The 16,431-nt window shown below is 35.9% G+C and overlaps 1 protein-coding gene across 1 annotated transcript; it reads right to left on the reverse strand.

Moving 5' to 3' along the window:
* Nucleotides 1-7,633: 7,633 nt before the first annotated feature.
* On the reverse strand, nucleotides 7,634-8,038 carry LOC141696215 (nuclear transcription factor Y subunit B-9-like). The gene has a single exon (XM_074500390.1). The coding sequence runs from the start codon at nucleotides 8,036-8,038 to the stop codon at nucleotides 7,634-7,636; it is 405 nt and encodes a 134-aa protein (XP_074356491.1).
* Nucleotides 8,039-16,431: the final 8,393 nt, after the last annotated feature.

Below are 16,431 nucleotides of genomic sequence, written 5' to 3' on the forward strand. Positions count from 1 at the left end.
CCATCTCCCTTGGCAATAGATGCAATCAGCATTGACCTTGAAACACTTCATTTGCTTTTTATAACTATCTCATTCTTCCCAGATACAAGTGTAGATTAAAGCAAATTTATCTGAATTTTTATAGCGTCGGATGTCAGCCTTGTATACTTTATCATTCAACAGAGTTTTCGAACTACCATTCACGTACTAAGCAATTTGTAGGAACACACTAACAAACTATTTATTCTAAATTGGCAGGGACAAGTGTCCCTGCAGGTCTCACTGCGTCAATGCCGCTATGTGCATAAATCAGGTGCCATTCTCATCATTGTCCCTAGAGGTCCCAACGACAGGTCTACTATGTTACACTCAAAGTCATTTCTCTAGTTTACAGATGTTGATATGCACGCACATGACATGTAGAATCCTCTGTTGGATTAATCTTAAACATTTGTCTTTTATTTGTTTTGAATAAATGTAGTAGAATTAGTCTTTGTCACTCCATGTAGTGGCTAGTTTGTAGGAGTTTGATTTGGTCAGGATAGTTGAAGTAGTGGTAGCAGTAAGTCCTGATTTCTAGGAGAGTAGTTTCTTTGTTTTGCAGTATATGTACTCCATTCTATTGCCAATAAAATGACATTTTTTTCTGGCAAACTTAGTCTGATAACTTATGCATTGTTTGTAGTCTGTTTACACTCTAGTACGCAGGTTTTTAACAAGAATTGGTATCAGAGCTTTGTTAGTTCTCTGTGAAAGCCTAAAATGTCAGCGACGGATGTCAAAGGGAAGGTAGGTGGAGGCTCGATAGGTTTGAGCTATCCACTGCTGAGCAAGACTAATTACACGACTTGGGCCTTGAAGATGAAGGTGTATCTACAAGCACAGGGAGTCTGGGGAGCCGTAAAACCAAGCGACGAGAAGGCAGTCATTGAAGATAAGGTGGACAAAATTGCTTTGGCTATGTTATATCAAGGACTTCCTGAAGAACTTTTGCTGACCATTGCAGAGAAGAGTACGGCAAAGGCAGCTTGGGATGCTCTCAAAACCATGTGTCAAGGAGCCGATCGTTTCAAGAAAGCAAAGGTTCAAACATTGAAGTCAGAGTTTGAATCTTTGAATATGAGAGAGAATGAACAGCTAGATGAGTTCTATCTGAAATTGAATAGTCTCGTCTCCAACATGCGAGCGTTGGGAGAAGAGGTAAAAGAATCCTATGTGGTGAAGAAATTGCTTCGTGCTGTACCATCCAAATTTCTCCAAATTGTATCCACATTGGAACAATTTGGCGATTTGGAAACGTTATCTGTGGAGGAAGTTGTGGGTTCTCTGAAAGCGCATGAAGAAAGGATGCGAGGCAGTGGAAAAGGAGAACTTGGTGATGGGCAACTAATGCTTACAGACGAGGAATGGGCAAAGCGTGAAGGAAGCAAAGGAAAACTACTCCTCACTCGTGAAGATTGGCTGAAGAAGAACAAACAAAAGGCGAAAGGAGGTCGAGATAAAAGCCATTTCAAGTGTTACAACTGCTCGGGATATGGACATTTCGCAGCAGATTGTAAGAAACCTCGACGTTCCAGGGAGTTCAGGGAGGAATCGAATATGGTCAAATGTGATGATGATGAACCGGCCCTGCTCTTAGCCAAGTGTTCAGACGAAGGTCCAAAGATCACTCAACTGAAGGAAGTTAATGTTGTGCCCTCCCAGATGTGCAAAGTACAAGACAACTCCAATGTCTGGTACTTAGACAATGGTGCATCCAGTCATATGACAGGATTTAAGTCAAAATTGACTCAACTGGATGAACGAGTGAATGGAGAAGTGAGCTTTGGGGATGGGTCCAAGGTAAAGATCGAAGGGATGGGAACGGTAACATTCGAGTGCAAGAATGGCGAGCTTCGATCTCTGGAGGGAGTGTACTACATACCAACCCTGCGCAATAATATAATCAGTCTTGGACAGCTGACTGAAAAGGGCAATCGAATTGCAATAAAGGGAGACTGGCTCTGGGTCTACGACACACAAGACATACTTCTAATGAAGGTACGAAAATCCCCTAACAGACTTTATAAAATACTACTCAATAGTCCAAAGGATTTGTGTTTATTGTCAAAGAAGGAAGAGATGTCCTCACTGTGGCATAGGCGCTTGGGTCATGTAAACTATCATGCACTCTCTCTGATGTCCAAAGAAAGGATGGTTGAAGGAATGGCAAAGATTGTTCAAACAGAGGAAATATGTTCAGGGTGCTTGATCTCAAAACAGGCACGAAAGAAATTCCCGTCCAAGTCACAGTTCCAAGCATCCAAACCCCTCGAGCTGATACACGGAGACCTTTGTGGACCTATCCTTCCTGAAACGGCTTCAGGAAAGAGGTATTTTTTCTTGCTTGTGGACGATTTTAGTAGATATATGTGGGTGTATTTCTTGCATAACAAAAGTGAAGCTTTGAATGCATTTAAGATTTTTTGTTCTCTGGTTGAGAGAGGACCATCAAAGAAAGTCAGGGTACTTCGAACAGATCGAGGTGGGGAATTTATGTCCAAGGAATTCAATGATTATTGCGGAAAAACAGGGATTAAGAGGCACTTTACAGCTCCATATACTCCACAGCAGAATGGCGTTGTTGAACGACGAAATCGCACAGTAGTGGAGATGTCTAGGAGCTGTCTAAAGGACATGAAACTCCCTTCTTTCTTGTGGGGTGAAGCGGTCAGGCACTCTATCTATTTGTTGAATAGATTGCCAACTAGAGCTTTATCAGGTGGGACTCCTTATGAAGCATGGAATGAGAAGAAGCCTCACATTGGCCACATCCGTGTCTTTGGATGTGTGGCACATATGAAGATTCCAAGCCAACAGTTAAAAAAACTTGATGACAGGAGCAAGCAAGTCATTCACTTAGGAAAGGAGCCTGGAACCAAAGCATACCGTTTGTTGGATCCACATACCAACAAAATTCATGTTAGCAGAGATGTTATGTTCGAGGAGGACAAAGCATGGATATGGGATGAATTAGAGTGTACTAATGACACCTGCAAAGAAGGCTTCACTGTTGAAGGGTTTCCAGGACCAGTTGAAAGTGATGAAGAAACTGAAGTAAATAAAGAAGAGGACAGAAATAGTGAAGGCTCTGAAACTCTCGACAGTCCAGGTGACACACAAGGTGGAGAAAGTAGTCGCACAGCAGCTTCGCCCTCTTCAGAATTAATTCAACACTCAAGTCATAATCTTGAATCTGAGAATTATGACGACAGTGTCAAGCCAAAGAGGAGCAAGAAACTCTTGGATATTTACAACGAGACAGAAGAAACTCAGATGGAGGAGGAATTGTACCTTATGGGAGTCGAGGAACCTGTAAACTTCAAACAGGCTGTTAAAAAGAAAGAGTGGAAGGAAGCCATGGAACGCGAAATGAACTCGATCGAAGAGAATAAAACCTGGAGGCTTACAGAACCACCGAAGGGAAAGAAAATCATTGGTCTGAAATGGATTTTCAAGCTGAAAAAGGACGCTGAAGGAAAGGTGATCAAGCATAAAGCCAGACTCGTGGCAAAGGGCTACGCTCAGGAGTATGGCGTTGATTTTGATGAGATATACGCTCCAGTAACGAGGCTTGAGACAGTCAGAATTCTCTTGGCCCTAGATGCAAAAGGTGAATGGCAAGTACACCACTTAGACGTAAAGACGGCATTTCTGAATGGGGAAATCTGCGAGGATGTGTATGTCACTCAGCCTGAAGGTTTCGAGATTAAAGGAAAGGAAACCATGGTGTACAAACTGCTGAAAGCCTTGTACGGGCTGCGACAGGCCCCTCGGGCTTGGTACGCAAAGTTAAATGCGTGCCTCGATCAACTTGGCTTCCAGAGATGCTCGTCTGAACATGGAGTGTACACTCGGACTAAGGGAGAGGAAAAATTAATTGTAGCAGTTTATGTAGATGATCTTCTTATAACTGGGAACAACGTGGAGGGGATTGAGAACTTCAAGCTCCAAATGAGTCAGAACTTTGAAATGACAGACTTGGGGAAACTCAATTATTACTTGGGAATTGAAGTTGAACAAGGAGATGGGTGCATAAAACTGAGTCAAACTGGGTACGCAAGGAAGATAATAGAGAAAACTGGTATGATGGGATGCAATCCCACTAAGTACCCAATGGATCCTAAAGAGCAGATTGACAAAGATGAAGGAGGCAAAGCTGTTGATGTAACTCAGTACAAGAGTACAATTGGAGGGCTAAGATACTTGGTGCACACTAGACCCGATATTGCGTACGCAGTCGGAATTGCCAGCAGGTATATGGAGAAACCGACCATGGTTCATCAGAATGCTGTGAAACGGATTTTACGCTATGTGCAAGGAACGTTGCATTTTGGATTGGTTTACTCGAAGAGCAATGGAAACAACATCGTCACTGGTTTTGCTGATAGTGACTTGGCTGGAAACATGGATGACAAAAGAAGCACAGGTGGTATGTGTTTTTATTTGAATGAGAGTCTTGTTACTTGGGTTTCTCAAAAACAACGTTGCGTGGCACTATCGTCGTGTGAAGCAGAGTTCATGGCTGCAACTGCTGCTGCTTGTCAGGCCATTTGGATGCGAAATGTACTAAGTCAGATTACGACTGAGGAGGTTGGTCCAATAGTGCTGTACATTGATAATAAATCTGCCATAGACTTGGCAAAGAATCCCGTTTTTCATGGAAGGAGTAAGCATATTCATGTTCGCTATCATTTCATTAGAGAATGCGTTGAGAGAGGTGATGTGGTGCTGAAACATATTGCTAGTGAATACCAGAAAGCCGATATTCTAACTAAAGCCTTAACCACTGTCAAGTTTGAAAGGATGAGGAGTCTTCTGGGAATCAAGGATCTGCAGGTTTAAGATTAAGGGAGAGATATGTTGGATTAATCTTAAACATTTGTCTTTTATTTGTTTTGAATAAATGTAGTAGAATTAGTCTTTGTCACTCCATGTAGTGGCTAGTTTGTAGGAGTTTGATTTGGTCAGGATAGTTGAAGTTGTGGTAGCAGTAAGTCCTGATTTCTAGGAGAGTAGTTTCTTTGTTTTGCAGTATATGTACTCCATTCTATTGCCAATAAAATGACGTTTTTTTCTGGCAAACTTAGTCTGATAACTTATGCATTGTTTGTAGTCTGTTTACACTCTAGTACGCAGGTTTTTAACAAGATCCTCAAGAAAATTAGGAACTAAATGATATTACAACATGTGATCAAGATATATGAGAAAAAAATAGATTTATATGATAATGATAGCAAGTCATTGGAGGCTAAGAAGTGGTTTGTAGGTGATAACTGATCAGGCAGCGGGTATAATAATTTGTTGAGCCATTTTGAAAATGCTATCCTACAAATGATATTAATCATGATGATCTTGAACAGAGCTTCCGTGGATAGGCAATCTCCATCATGGATCTTACTATTTCTTCAATGTCATATTTGACAAATGACCACTTAAGGAGCCGGAAGAGGTAATTCTCTTGTGGATGCGGATTTAATATGCAGTCCAACATAACAAAGCAGTTGATTACAGCTATTAAGACGAATATTCATATACGGAGCCAGCATAAACAACAACCTTATGGGCATTGCAACATAATAAATAATCACTACCTTCCCATCCAACAATGCAGAACATCTAAATTTAATGAGTCCGAGTTTAGTGGGAAGTCTTCCATAGTTCCATGACATGGTATCTATTCAATGAAGACATATCTTTGAATGCAAAGTTTGTGCCACAAAAAGTTGGTCCAGTTGATCTTATGCTCTCCTAACTAATCTTGGTTTTTGTAATCATTTTGATTTCATTCAAATCCCATACATACACATCCCCCCTTGTGCATTTGGAATGGCATAGTATTGTTGTAGTTCGGGATCCATTTGAGGCATTTTTCATGAGATAATTTCAATACTCAAACTGACCATGGAAGAGGAAGCGAGTTGATCAGAAATAATTTTGTGATTATACCATGGTTCATGCTACAACCCAATGTTGTTTTCATTTCCCAGTTTGACTTGAAAATGCCATCTATCCATAACTCTTTCCGAGACTGATAAGAACAAAATGCTGATTCCAGAAAGATTTATGAATGGAGACAATTACTGCTTCAATGAGCTGACCTCGGCCCGAATAAGATATGAACTTGGTAGTCCATGTTATTATTTGCTCCAGGACTGAATGTATTTTCTTATTTTTTTATTTAGTATACTTAGCCTGCAACAACTAGTATAGTATACCTAGCCAATAAGTAGTTCCTTCTCTCGAAGAAATAGCTAGATAGCTGTTTAGTATGAGCACATATAAAATGTTGTTTTACTGACCGATAAATATAAGTACTCCTTATGTTTCATACCAGTTTTCTCCGTATTAGTTCAGCATACCTGTTTTCTCTCTATTAGTTCAGCAACAAATCATATGCGCTTTTCATTATAAAACTAACAGTCCAATTGAGAATTCTTTTAATTAACCTTTCTATCAAAAGGACACAATTCTTGAAGGTCACCTGGTAGCTATCACTGGAACCCATAAGAATTCAACTAGGAGCCTTCCTCTAGAAAATCCCCCACATTTCTTTCAAACCAGTCCACAGTTGTTTTGCATTTCTGAAGTGAGAGTTACACTCCTGGGATCCAAAATGGAATCAAAGTAAATATCAATATGATCAATAACTCAATATCATTATTATTAGACTCCATTTCAAAGCTTTCTTGGAAGAAATTGACCTATCATGACCAGTAACAGTGTCACCATTATTTTCATTTATAGCAAAGATTTTGGAGGAGTTCTAGTGATCTTTAAATTGATTAAAGAAAAAAGAAGTGTTCCTATCTCCCTCATTGAGCCATCTAGTTGTGGAAGTCTGAGCCCAAAACAACTTCTCAATAATCAAGGTTTCATCAAGCTCTTTGCAGGTAGAGATTTCTTGTTTTTGAAGTTCACAGTCAAGCATCATGTCTGGTTGAACCTCTTGTAATTCTTCCTTAAGGATCTACACATTTTTAAAAACATTTCCAGCATTCTAATCATAATATTCCCAAAGAACCCAGAGTTCTTTTTTTTTGTTTTGTTTTTTCAACCATTTTATTATAATCTGATTCAAGTAACAGTGGCAAATGCACCTAGTAACCAGTGTTAGGAACTTGTTTGTCATTATCTGATTCAAGTAACAGCCGCAAATGCAGGAACTTATTGCTACAAGATTTTTCGCTGCAACCAAAAAAATCTTTTTTATTCTTTTTTCTCCATGTCTGTGTACTTTCTACATGAACCAACTGTATTATGTTTGAGGAAGGAAAAATAAGTAGTTAAATGTGACAATAGTGTAAAGATGTGTCAAATAATAAGATTTGAAAATTATAGATTGTGTCATAAGAAGATTTGGAATGTTTTTTAACACTCCTTTGCTAAAAGTTTTTTAACACTACTAGCTAGTACAAATGAATTAGCCACAATGAAACAAATATATATCCAGTTGCAGAAATTTCTCACAGGGAGGAAGAACAACACAGGAAATTAATTGTCATAGTTACATAGTTTATTACTTTTTAAACTTAAAATTGTTAAAGAAAACATGTATTATGTAACTTCTTTAGATATAACAAAGTCCTGAGCCTATTGGCACTTGGAAAATGGTTTATGGTAGGCTACTACCTGAAGTTCCATCAATGTGACCATCCCTTACAAATCCTCTCACTGCCATCACCCCTTGAATATCATAATCTAGTTCAGATGTAGCACCAATCCTCCCAATACTAGTATCCAATGAGCTCCTGATTTCAGGGAGCTCACCCCTCAACGGGGGATGCTCGTCACCTCCATATGCACGAAAGTGATTTAGATAGAGAAATAGTGGGCCAATGTACCTGTAGAACCCATGATTGTTCATTGCTATTAACACATCCTCACCAGTGATGGTTGTCCGCTTCTCCTCCATGCACCTAGTGTTTGCTTGAGTTGTCATAAATCTGATAAATTTGGACACACATTCCTGGATTGATATTGCTGCACCAGCAGATATCCCACCATCATTTGCCACCATTCTGCTCATCTGGCTTAACACATATATTCAGCCGGCAACAAGTTTCCTGACATGATCCAATTTTCTTATTAGCTTACATAGTTGTACACAATAGGTATATAACATTACCTCACATTACTTTAAAAATAGTTGTCAATAACATTACACTCACATTTTGTGATTGATTACTGTATTCATATTATTAAAAGGGAAACTGTTAATAAGATTTGTATATTTTAATTTTTTTATTATTGTAGAATATGAATTTGGAATTGTATTTTATCTATCAAATGACTCTAATAAATAACAAACAAAATATTTTCGTGGAAGACTAAAGTTTATTTAAAATTTATTTAAGGCTAAAACATATAGACTTGTGTATTTTATTAGTACTGTCAATCCATTTGTAGAAGAGAGTATATATTGAAATACATTCACCACAAACTAAGTGCATAAACACATAAACTCTTACTAAACTCCTACTAAAATATATGGAGACCATTCTCAAAAATTAATACTACTTTAATAAAAAATAACATAAAAATATATTAACTATATAAAAGCACATCAAGCTCAAAAATTGTAAAATGATAAATAAATAAAATAATTCAGCTAGATAAAGAGTAAGATGATAGAAATGATTGACCTGAATCTCTAGGTTGTTGTCTACTAATATCCAGGCCATAATAAAAACTATCTCTTTCTTGAAATTTTCTCTTCATCTCTCTGAATTTCAAGGCAACTCTGGACACAAGACTCAAAATGGAAAAAAACCCCTTATTTCTTTCAAGAGAAATAAATTAGCCTTTTATTTATAAACCTGGAAAGGCCTAACATGTTGATAATAATGTGACACACACATGTACATGCACACTGATGTACATGCACACTGACATACGTGAACGGGTGATATGTATATACACAGGATAAAGTGAAATTTTAAGAACAAGTGTTATACAGACAAAAAAATATTTAAATTATATATCCCACATTTAAAAATGTGTTATATATATTGTAAAATAATAAATGGTAAATAAATAACTCGTACTCAATGGAAAAATATAATTAATATAGACAATATTTTTAACCATTATAATCAATTTTTCTTTTATGTTTTGTCAAATATAATTAACTTTAAATATGTTTATTAGAATCATTGGTATTCTCAGGGGTATTCTAGTGGGCCACACACATATATGTTAAAATGAACTATTTTTATAAGTACACATAATAATTAAAAATGAATAAATATTATTTTTTAATATATTATATAAAAACATAAATTTGAATAATAAAAATATTAAATAAACACAGTCACTAGTACATTATTTTGTTAATCTTAATGATAACATGTCTATTTTTCGTTTTAAATATCCTGTGCGCATTCTAGAAATAAAAAATATTACATGTATATTGTATACAAAGTAAAATGAACATAAAGAATTTAGTCTAAGTTTTAGCATACTTTGATAAACATTAAATAGTACAAGCCAATAATAATAATAAGAGCTCGTTTTTTTCTTTAAAAAAAAAAGCTCAATTTTTTGGTGCAGTTTCGTCATTATTTTCTCCAATATTAACAAAATTAAAAATTTAGAATAAAATACAATGTAAACCAATTTTCAGGAATATTTGATAAACTAAGGGGAAGATCTTATGGGAACTTGAAATATGCATTTTTTTAATAATATACTTGCATTAATATAAACTGCATCCCATTAGGCATGATAAAACCTAGAGTAGTTAACCACTCCATATGCAATAAGTACCTTACTCTAACAAAAGCATTGACACTTAGACCAAACACAACTAAAACTTCTTTTAAGTGTTGTAAAATATCCTTTCACTCATTAATGATCGTATCAAAATAAGACTTCCCTCCCTTTGCATTAATCGCATCCACCATCCTTTTGCATCACACTCAAATATGCATTTGTTCGTCCTCTAAATCTTAGTCCATGATATTGCCTCGCGAAAACCTATTGTTTCAACTTCTTTATATTACACTTTACCCTAAAGCATCCCCGGCCGTTCCGAATAATAAAACCCACCCCATATGTCCAGTCCTCATTAGGCATGCCACATCATTATTAATTTATACCCACCCATCATGTAGCTTGCATCGTATTCTACACCAGAGTCTACCACATGCTTTCTTCGATGCAGATTCTACTACATGATATGTATATATAGAGGATAATCACATCCACCATCCTTTTGCATCACACTCAAATATGCATTTGTTCGTCCGCTACATCTTAGTCCATGATATTGCCTCACGAAAACCTATTGTTTCAACTTTTCTAGATTACACTCTACCCTAAAGCACCGTGCTACGAGATTCAATAAAGCGTCCCCGGCCGTTCCGAATAATAAAACCCACCCCACCTGTCCAGTCCTCATTTGGCATGCCACATCATTATTAATTTTTATCCACCCATCAGGTAGCTTGCATCGTATTCTACACCAGAGTCTACTACATGCTTTCTTCGATGCAGATTCTACTACATGATATGTATATATAGAGGATAATCACATCCACCATCCTTTTGCATCACACTCAAATATGCATTTATTCGTCCGCTACATCTTAGTCCATTATATTTCCTCACGAAAACCTGTTGTTTCAACTTCTCTAGATTACACTCTACCCTAAAGCACCGTGCTACGAGATTGAATAAAGCGTCCCCGACCGTTACGAATAATAAAACCCACCCCATCTGTCCAGTCCTCATTTGGCATGCCGTATCATTATTAATTTTTACCCACCCATCAGGTAGCTTGCACCATATTCTACACAAGATTCTACTACATGCTTTCTTCGATGCATATTGCTTAGCCATTTCCCCTAGCCTGGTTTCATTCTGCAACCATATTAGTTGACCTCAGCCAATTATATTCTGCATCCATACTAGCCGACCTTGAATGAATTACAAAGCTTGAAGTATTAATACAGTTCCAGACCTAGTTATTTCGTCTGTTCCTTATGTTCAAGCACACCATACCCACCATGGCATGTTGCACCCCACTGCCACTCCAAACACTTTTTTTTAATAGGGTCAATGGTATTATTTGGTAACACCTGGACTGTATCTACTAACCCCAACCTAGCCCACACATCCTTGGCAAAACAACATTCAAACAATATTTGTATATCATCCTCCATAGATAGCCGGAATCATGAAAATATTGGACTGATGTTTACACATTTTTTTCTCAAGGCGTTAGCAGTATGACGAACTCGACGACATGAACGCTAAAGAAAATTTATAATCTTGTCGGGTAACTTAAATCCTCAGAGCTTCTTCCAGAACAGTTTCTCTGGGAATTCTAACTCCCCTCGCAAATGCCTGTAGGAGTCGTTAATTATAAACTGCCCCTATCATCAAAAAATCAGAACCGTGAGTCTTCTTTATTACTCATTGATATAAGAATTTGCCTTATTAATTCACAATCACGCTTATTGCATAATGTTAGTGTTTATTCCCTAGAGACAACACTATCATATCTTAATTTAAAATATTTGAATTATAAATGTTTATGTTCGATTGATTATTCCCTTTATAATTTATTATGTCTTAATTTAGTGCGATATATATGTTTGAGTAATAAAATATCCTTAGAATATGATATAAATTCTATATCTCTAAGTACCTGACTTGAAAATGAGATTATGAGAATAGTATTAATATTCCTCAAGCACCCTAGTCGAATATTATTATTAAGGGTCAATAATAATGCATTAAGACTAGTGTATTTATTGACTGATGATCACACCTCATTAATTATAGGTATAGTGATACTAATATAAAAAACACAGGCATATGTAGATGTACATGGTGTTGGATAGGCCAAAGGTGAGATTTTACATGTCTGTTGTGTCATAAGTAAACTGTGATAATGATGTAATGGTCCTTAGATTTGAAATCATTATATTTTTATACGAGAATTAATGTAGTTTGATTATATTAAAATTACCTTTGACCGAGTAATGATAGAAGTGTATTTTAGGTATATTATAAATCGTATGAGAAATATGAATGATCTAGAAATGATTTAACCCTCCTAATTTTAGAAGTGATATTATTGGCCTCTTGTGTAACCTAGACTATAAAATGCGTGACCACGCTCAAATATTGATTTGATGTGATAGTCTACTTATTGATCAAGAAAACCTGGATTAAATTATGATGAGGATGACACATTACATGCCTCTAGTTTAATCTATAATATGTAGTTAAGATGATTATATTACATTATACATTATTCACGAAACATTACTAGAAAAGGGTCAATAGACATCACCCTTTTAACATCAGTTGGAAATATAACCGATATAAGAAATAGCTTTTACATCGGTTATTTTCCAACTGATGCTAAATATATATTTTTACATCTTATTTTTAAATAACCGTTGTCTTATAGTCTATTTTTAAAAATAAAAAATAACTTTCGCATCAGTTGTGTTTAAACTGATGTTAAAATACTAACTTTCACATCAGTTGTTTTCTTACGGATGTTCATTTCAGTTATTTACATCGGCTATTAAGAAATCATTGTCAATGTTAAATTTTAAAAAATAAAATAAAAAAGACAAGCTGGGAATAATTCCCCTTCCCCCAAATATTTCTCCCCCTTTTTCTATTATATATTATTCCTCTACTCTCACCTCACAGACCTTTTCCTCTCTCCACCTTTCTACCTCCATCACACCTCCCTCGACATGAACCATAGTTTGAATGAACATCGATCTATCACCAAATATACGAGACCAATATCAAGTTCAATTAGCTCTGGATTTTAAGAGTTGAGAAGATAGTTTGAATGTAAATCCTAGTTCGAATGGGAAGAAAGTACGATTACAACATCAAGTTTGTTTTTGAAGGTAGTCTCAATCTGCAGGTAATTAACTCGATTAGCTTTGGGATTAGGTCGTTTGACAAGAATATATTTTAGCGGGATCATTAACTTTAGATTGAGAGTTTGAGTTCGTTCATCCAGATAATTTACTTAATATTCAGGATTACTAGAGTTCTAGTCTGAATATGGTCCATTCTTGTGTAAAAGATAATTTGAATCATAAAAGGTCTGATTAGTGAATATTTGATTAAAACTGAATCAGATCGTCCCTTGTTGTCGAGTGTGGATTTTAGTTTCGATGTTGGTAATGAGAAGAATGGGAGAGTCTTTGTTCCCATCCAGGATTTGTTCTGGTAAGTTTGATTAGTCCAAGTGCTTTTGATTATTTGATTTGATTGTATGAGCTTCAATTGTAGAATTGATGTTGTTTGTTACTCGAATGCAGCACTTCGGATTATATTACTCCCAATGAGGCTCCGATTACCAACACTTTAAATTACAATGAGGTGCTTTTATAATATAAGTTTAATTTAGTTATTTGTGAAGTGACTCGTAATTGTACTGATTGTGTATTTATTTTTATTGCAGGAAGATATGTGTCTGTGAGTGAGGATTCAGGTAGTTCAAGTGTGATCGATAATGGTTAGAATTGGATTCTGGTGGTTCCGTTGGCTGCATTACCTAAATGAGAGAGAAGAATGATTATACAGAATGATGAGAGTATATTGTTGTTGTGGTATAAAGATCAGGTCCTGGTTATTAGGAGTAAATCACCTGCTGAGAGTGCTTATACTCAAGGCCTCCTCAACGCTAAGCTCACTCAGGTAACCAAACCCTTTTACCCCCTCCCATACTAGTTTTTTTTTTAATTTAAGTTTTGGGGTTTCAGATTGTGTTTTTCCGTTAATGCGTTATAAACTTATAATAAACAGTCACTTTGGGACATACGACAACTTAATCGAGTCATGCCTGTGTTATTTTCAGGTTTTATCTATAAACCCTTAATCTATATATAACTTTGTGTCTATATCGATATCAAGGCGGATTTTGGTCTATCATTTATGTAATGTCATCCCTAATCTTGATGCTTAGATTACTAATGTGGCCTTGTTGATAGATTATTTCTCAATGACTACACACACATGCTACACTGTTTGGGGCATATCTTGAGTTCCAGAAGCCCAAATTAGATGATTCAACAGCCCACGTGAAGATAACGAGATTCTCTATCATTCTAAGGTGGTCCAGAGAGCAATATCTATCTGGAGTGGGCTCGAATTTCTGAAAAAAAAAGTGAACTACGAATTTTACTGGGAAAAACAAAATCAGTTTGGGAAACTTATTTGTATTTTCCTTAAAATATTAAAATAGATTAATTAGATACATATAGATACATCGGATATTATTATTAGGGATTAAGTTCCTAGAGAATAAAAAGGAGGCTACGCTCAAGAGGGAAAAAGCTTGAAGAAGAGGAGATTGCTGCATCTACAGTTTTCATCTTTTCTCCTTACTTTTCCATTATGTTTATGTGTATTAGTTTCTTTTGAGATTATGAACTAATTTTCTCTCTAGGACTTTAATAAATTCTCTTGTTAAAATATAAGTTGTATTCTTTTCTCCCTGTTTTTGTGGTGATTTTAGTTGTTTATATTGATTTGTATTTAATGCTTCTCAAAGATTGATCACCATTGAGATTGATTTTGTAATTTAGGTGAACTTGGAAGAGAAACCCTAAGTTAAGACCCAATTAATATATCTTAGGATTAATATTTATATTAATTTATGTTTAGGATAGTAATATACCTAAATACCCTAAGAAGTCCAATTAAGACGAAACTTAATGTTATTTATGGTTTTAAATCTTACATAGGAATATGGGGGTTATTGCATAAATTAGAGTCACTTGAGATTCAGAAGGTCCTTGTGAATATATGATTGTCTTGGACTAATAATTATACCACGAGAATAGATGCTAAAGGAGAAACTTATTGAAAAACATTAGATGAAATTAAAGTCCTAGTTTTCATTCTCTGGGAATTTCTTATTCGCTTTTGTGTTAGTTTAATTATTTAGTGATAATTTAGTAAACTTCACTTAATTTTTATTTGACTTGAATTGAAAGAAAAGTAGTAATTGGTATTTAACATCTTATTAATAGTCTTTGTAGGAACGAATTTATATACTACTTGTTGTGATACGTGCCCTTGCGTTAAGGTTGTAAAACTGACAATAAGTACGATAGTTGAGTTTCGTGATTTAACTTTATTGGAGGAAGTGTTCCATATGAAGACTGGTATACCTTTGGGTAATTCTGAGGATGATCCCACTCAAATATCGATTTCTATTCCTGATCATGTAAAAAAATGGCAAATATGGGGGCGGATCCTGGTAGTAACTCTACTCCTAATGAAGTAGAGGAAACTAGAATGAGGAAGCGTGGAAAGGTAGTCAAGAACTTTGGAAGTAATTTTGTAACTTACAGTGTCGAGGATGAGCCTTTAACTTTATGTCAAGCCATGGATTATTCAGAGTCAAGGTAGAAAGGCGTTGTGAAGAGTGAAATTAACTCAACTATTTCTAACAGAATATGGGAGTTAGTTGATCTCCCTCTTGGGTGTTCTACTATTGAATGTAAATGGATCTTTAAGAGGAAGCTAAACTCTTATGGCTCAATAAATAAGTACAAGGCTAGGCTATTTTCTAAGGGATTTAGGAAAATATAAGGCATTGACTATTTTGATACATACTCTCCTGTTGCCCGAATGATAACAATCAGAATGCTTCTTGTATTGGGTTTCGTACATGGTCTTATCATCCATCAAATGGATGTAAAGACAACTTTTCTTCATGGTGACCTTGAAGAAGAGATTTACAACTTCAAGCTCTACCAACAACAATTCAAAAATGGTAGTGAGAGTTGGTACCTGTGATTTTGATGAGGATGACTCTCCTTGCTCCAAAGCCATTAGTGCATAATTTCTAAGTTCCTCATCTTCATCATTATCAGAATCATCCCAACTTTTTCCTTCTACAATATAAGCTTTGCTTTGTTGTTTCTTCAGAAGAGCTTCATACTTTGCTTCTAGTTCAAGATAAGCTTTGTCTTTCTTTGCTTTCTTGGGTTTCCTACATTCTGTAGCAAAATGGCCTAGATCATCATAATTGAAGCACCTTATCTTTGATCTATCAACAAATCCAGTTTTGTAACCATTTTTGCTATCAGATGTGTACTTCCCTTATCTTTCCAGCTGCTGTCTTTTTTGGATAATTGTCCTTTACCCTTGAAGAATCTTGGGTTCTTTACTCTCATGTTCAAGAACTTTCTTTCCAAATAGGTCATTGACTGATCAAGCTCATCTAGGGTGTAGAACTCATCTTCTTCCAATTCCAGAATGACTTGTTCCCATGAATAATTGGTTATTTGCTCACTTGTTGAGACAACTAGAGTCTGTGCTCTTGACTCATCATTAGAGGTCTGGCTTTCATTGACAATTAGAGCACTTGAACCATCTACAACATGCCCTTGACCAACTATTAATGATTTTCTTTGA

This window comes from Apium graveolens, chromosome 11 (assembly GCF_009905375.1).
Source record: "Apium graveolens cultivar Ventura chromosome 11, ASM990537v1, whole genome shotgun sequence".
In the NCBI taxonomy this organism is placed as follows: domain Eukaryota; kingdom Viridiplantae; phylum Streptophyta; class Magnoliopsida; order Apiales; family Apiaceae; genus Apium; species Apium graveolens.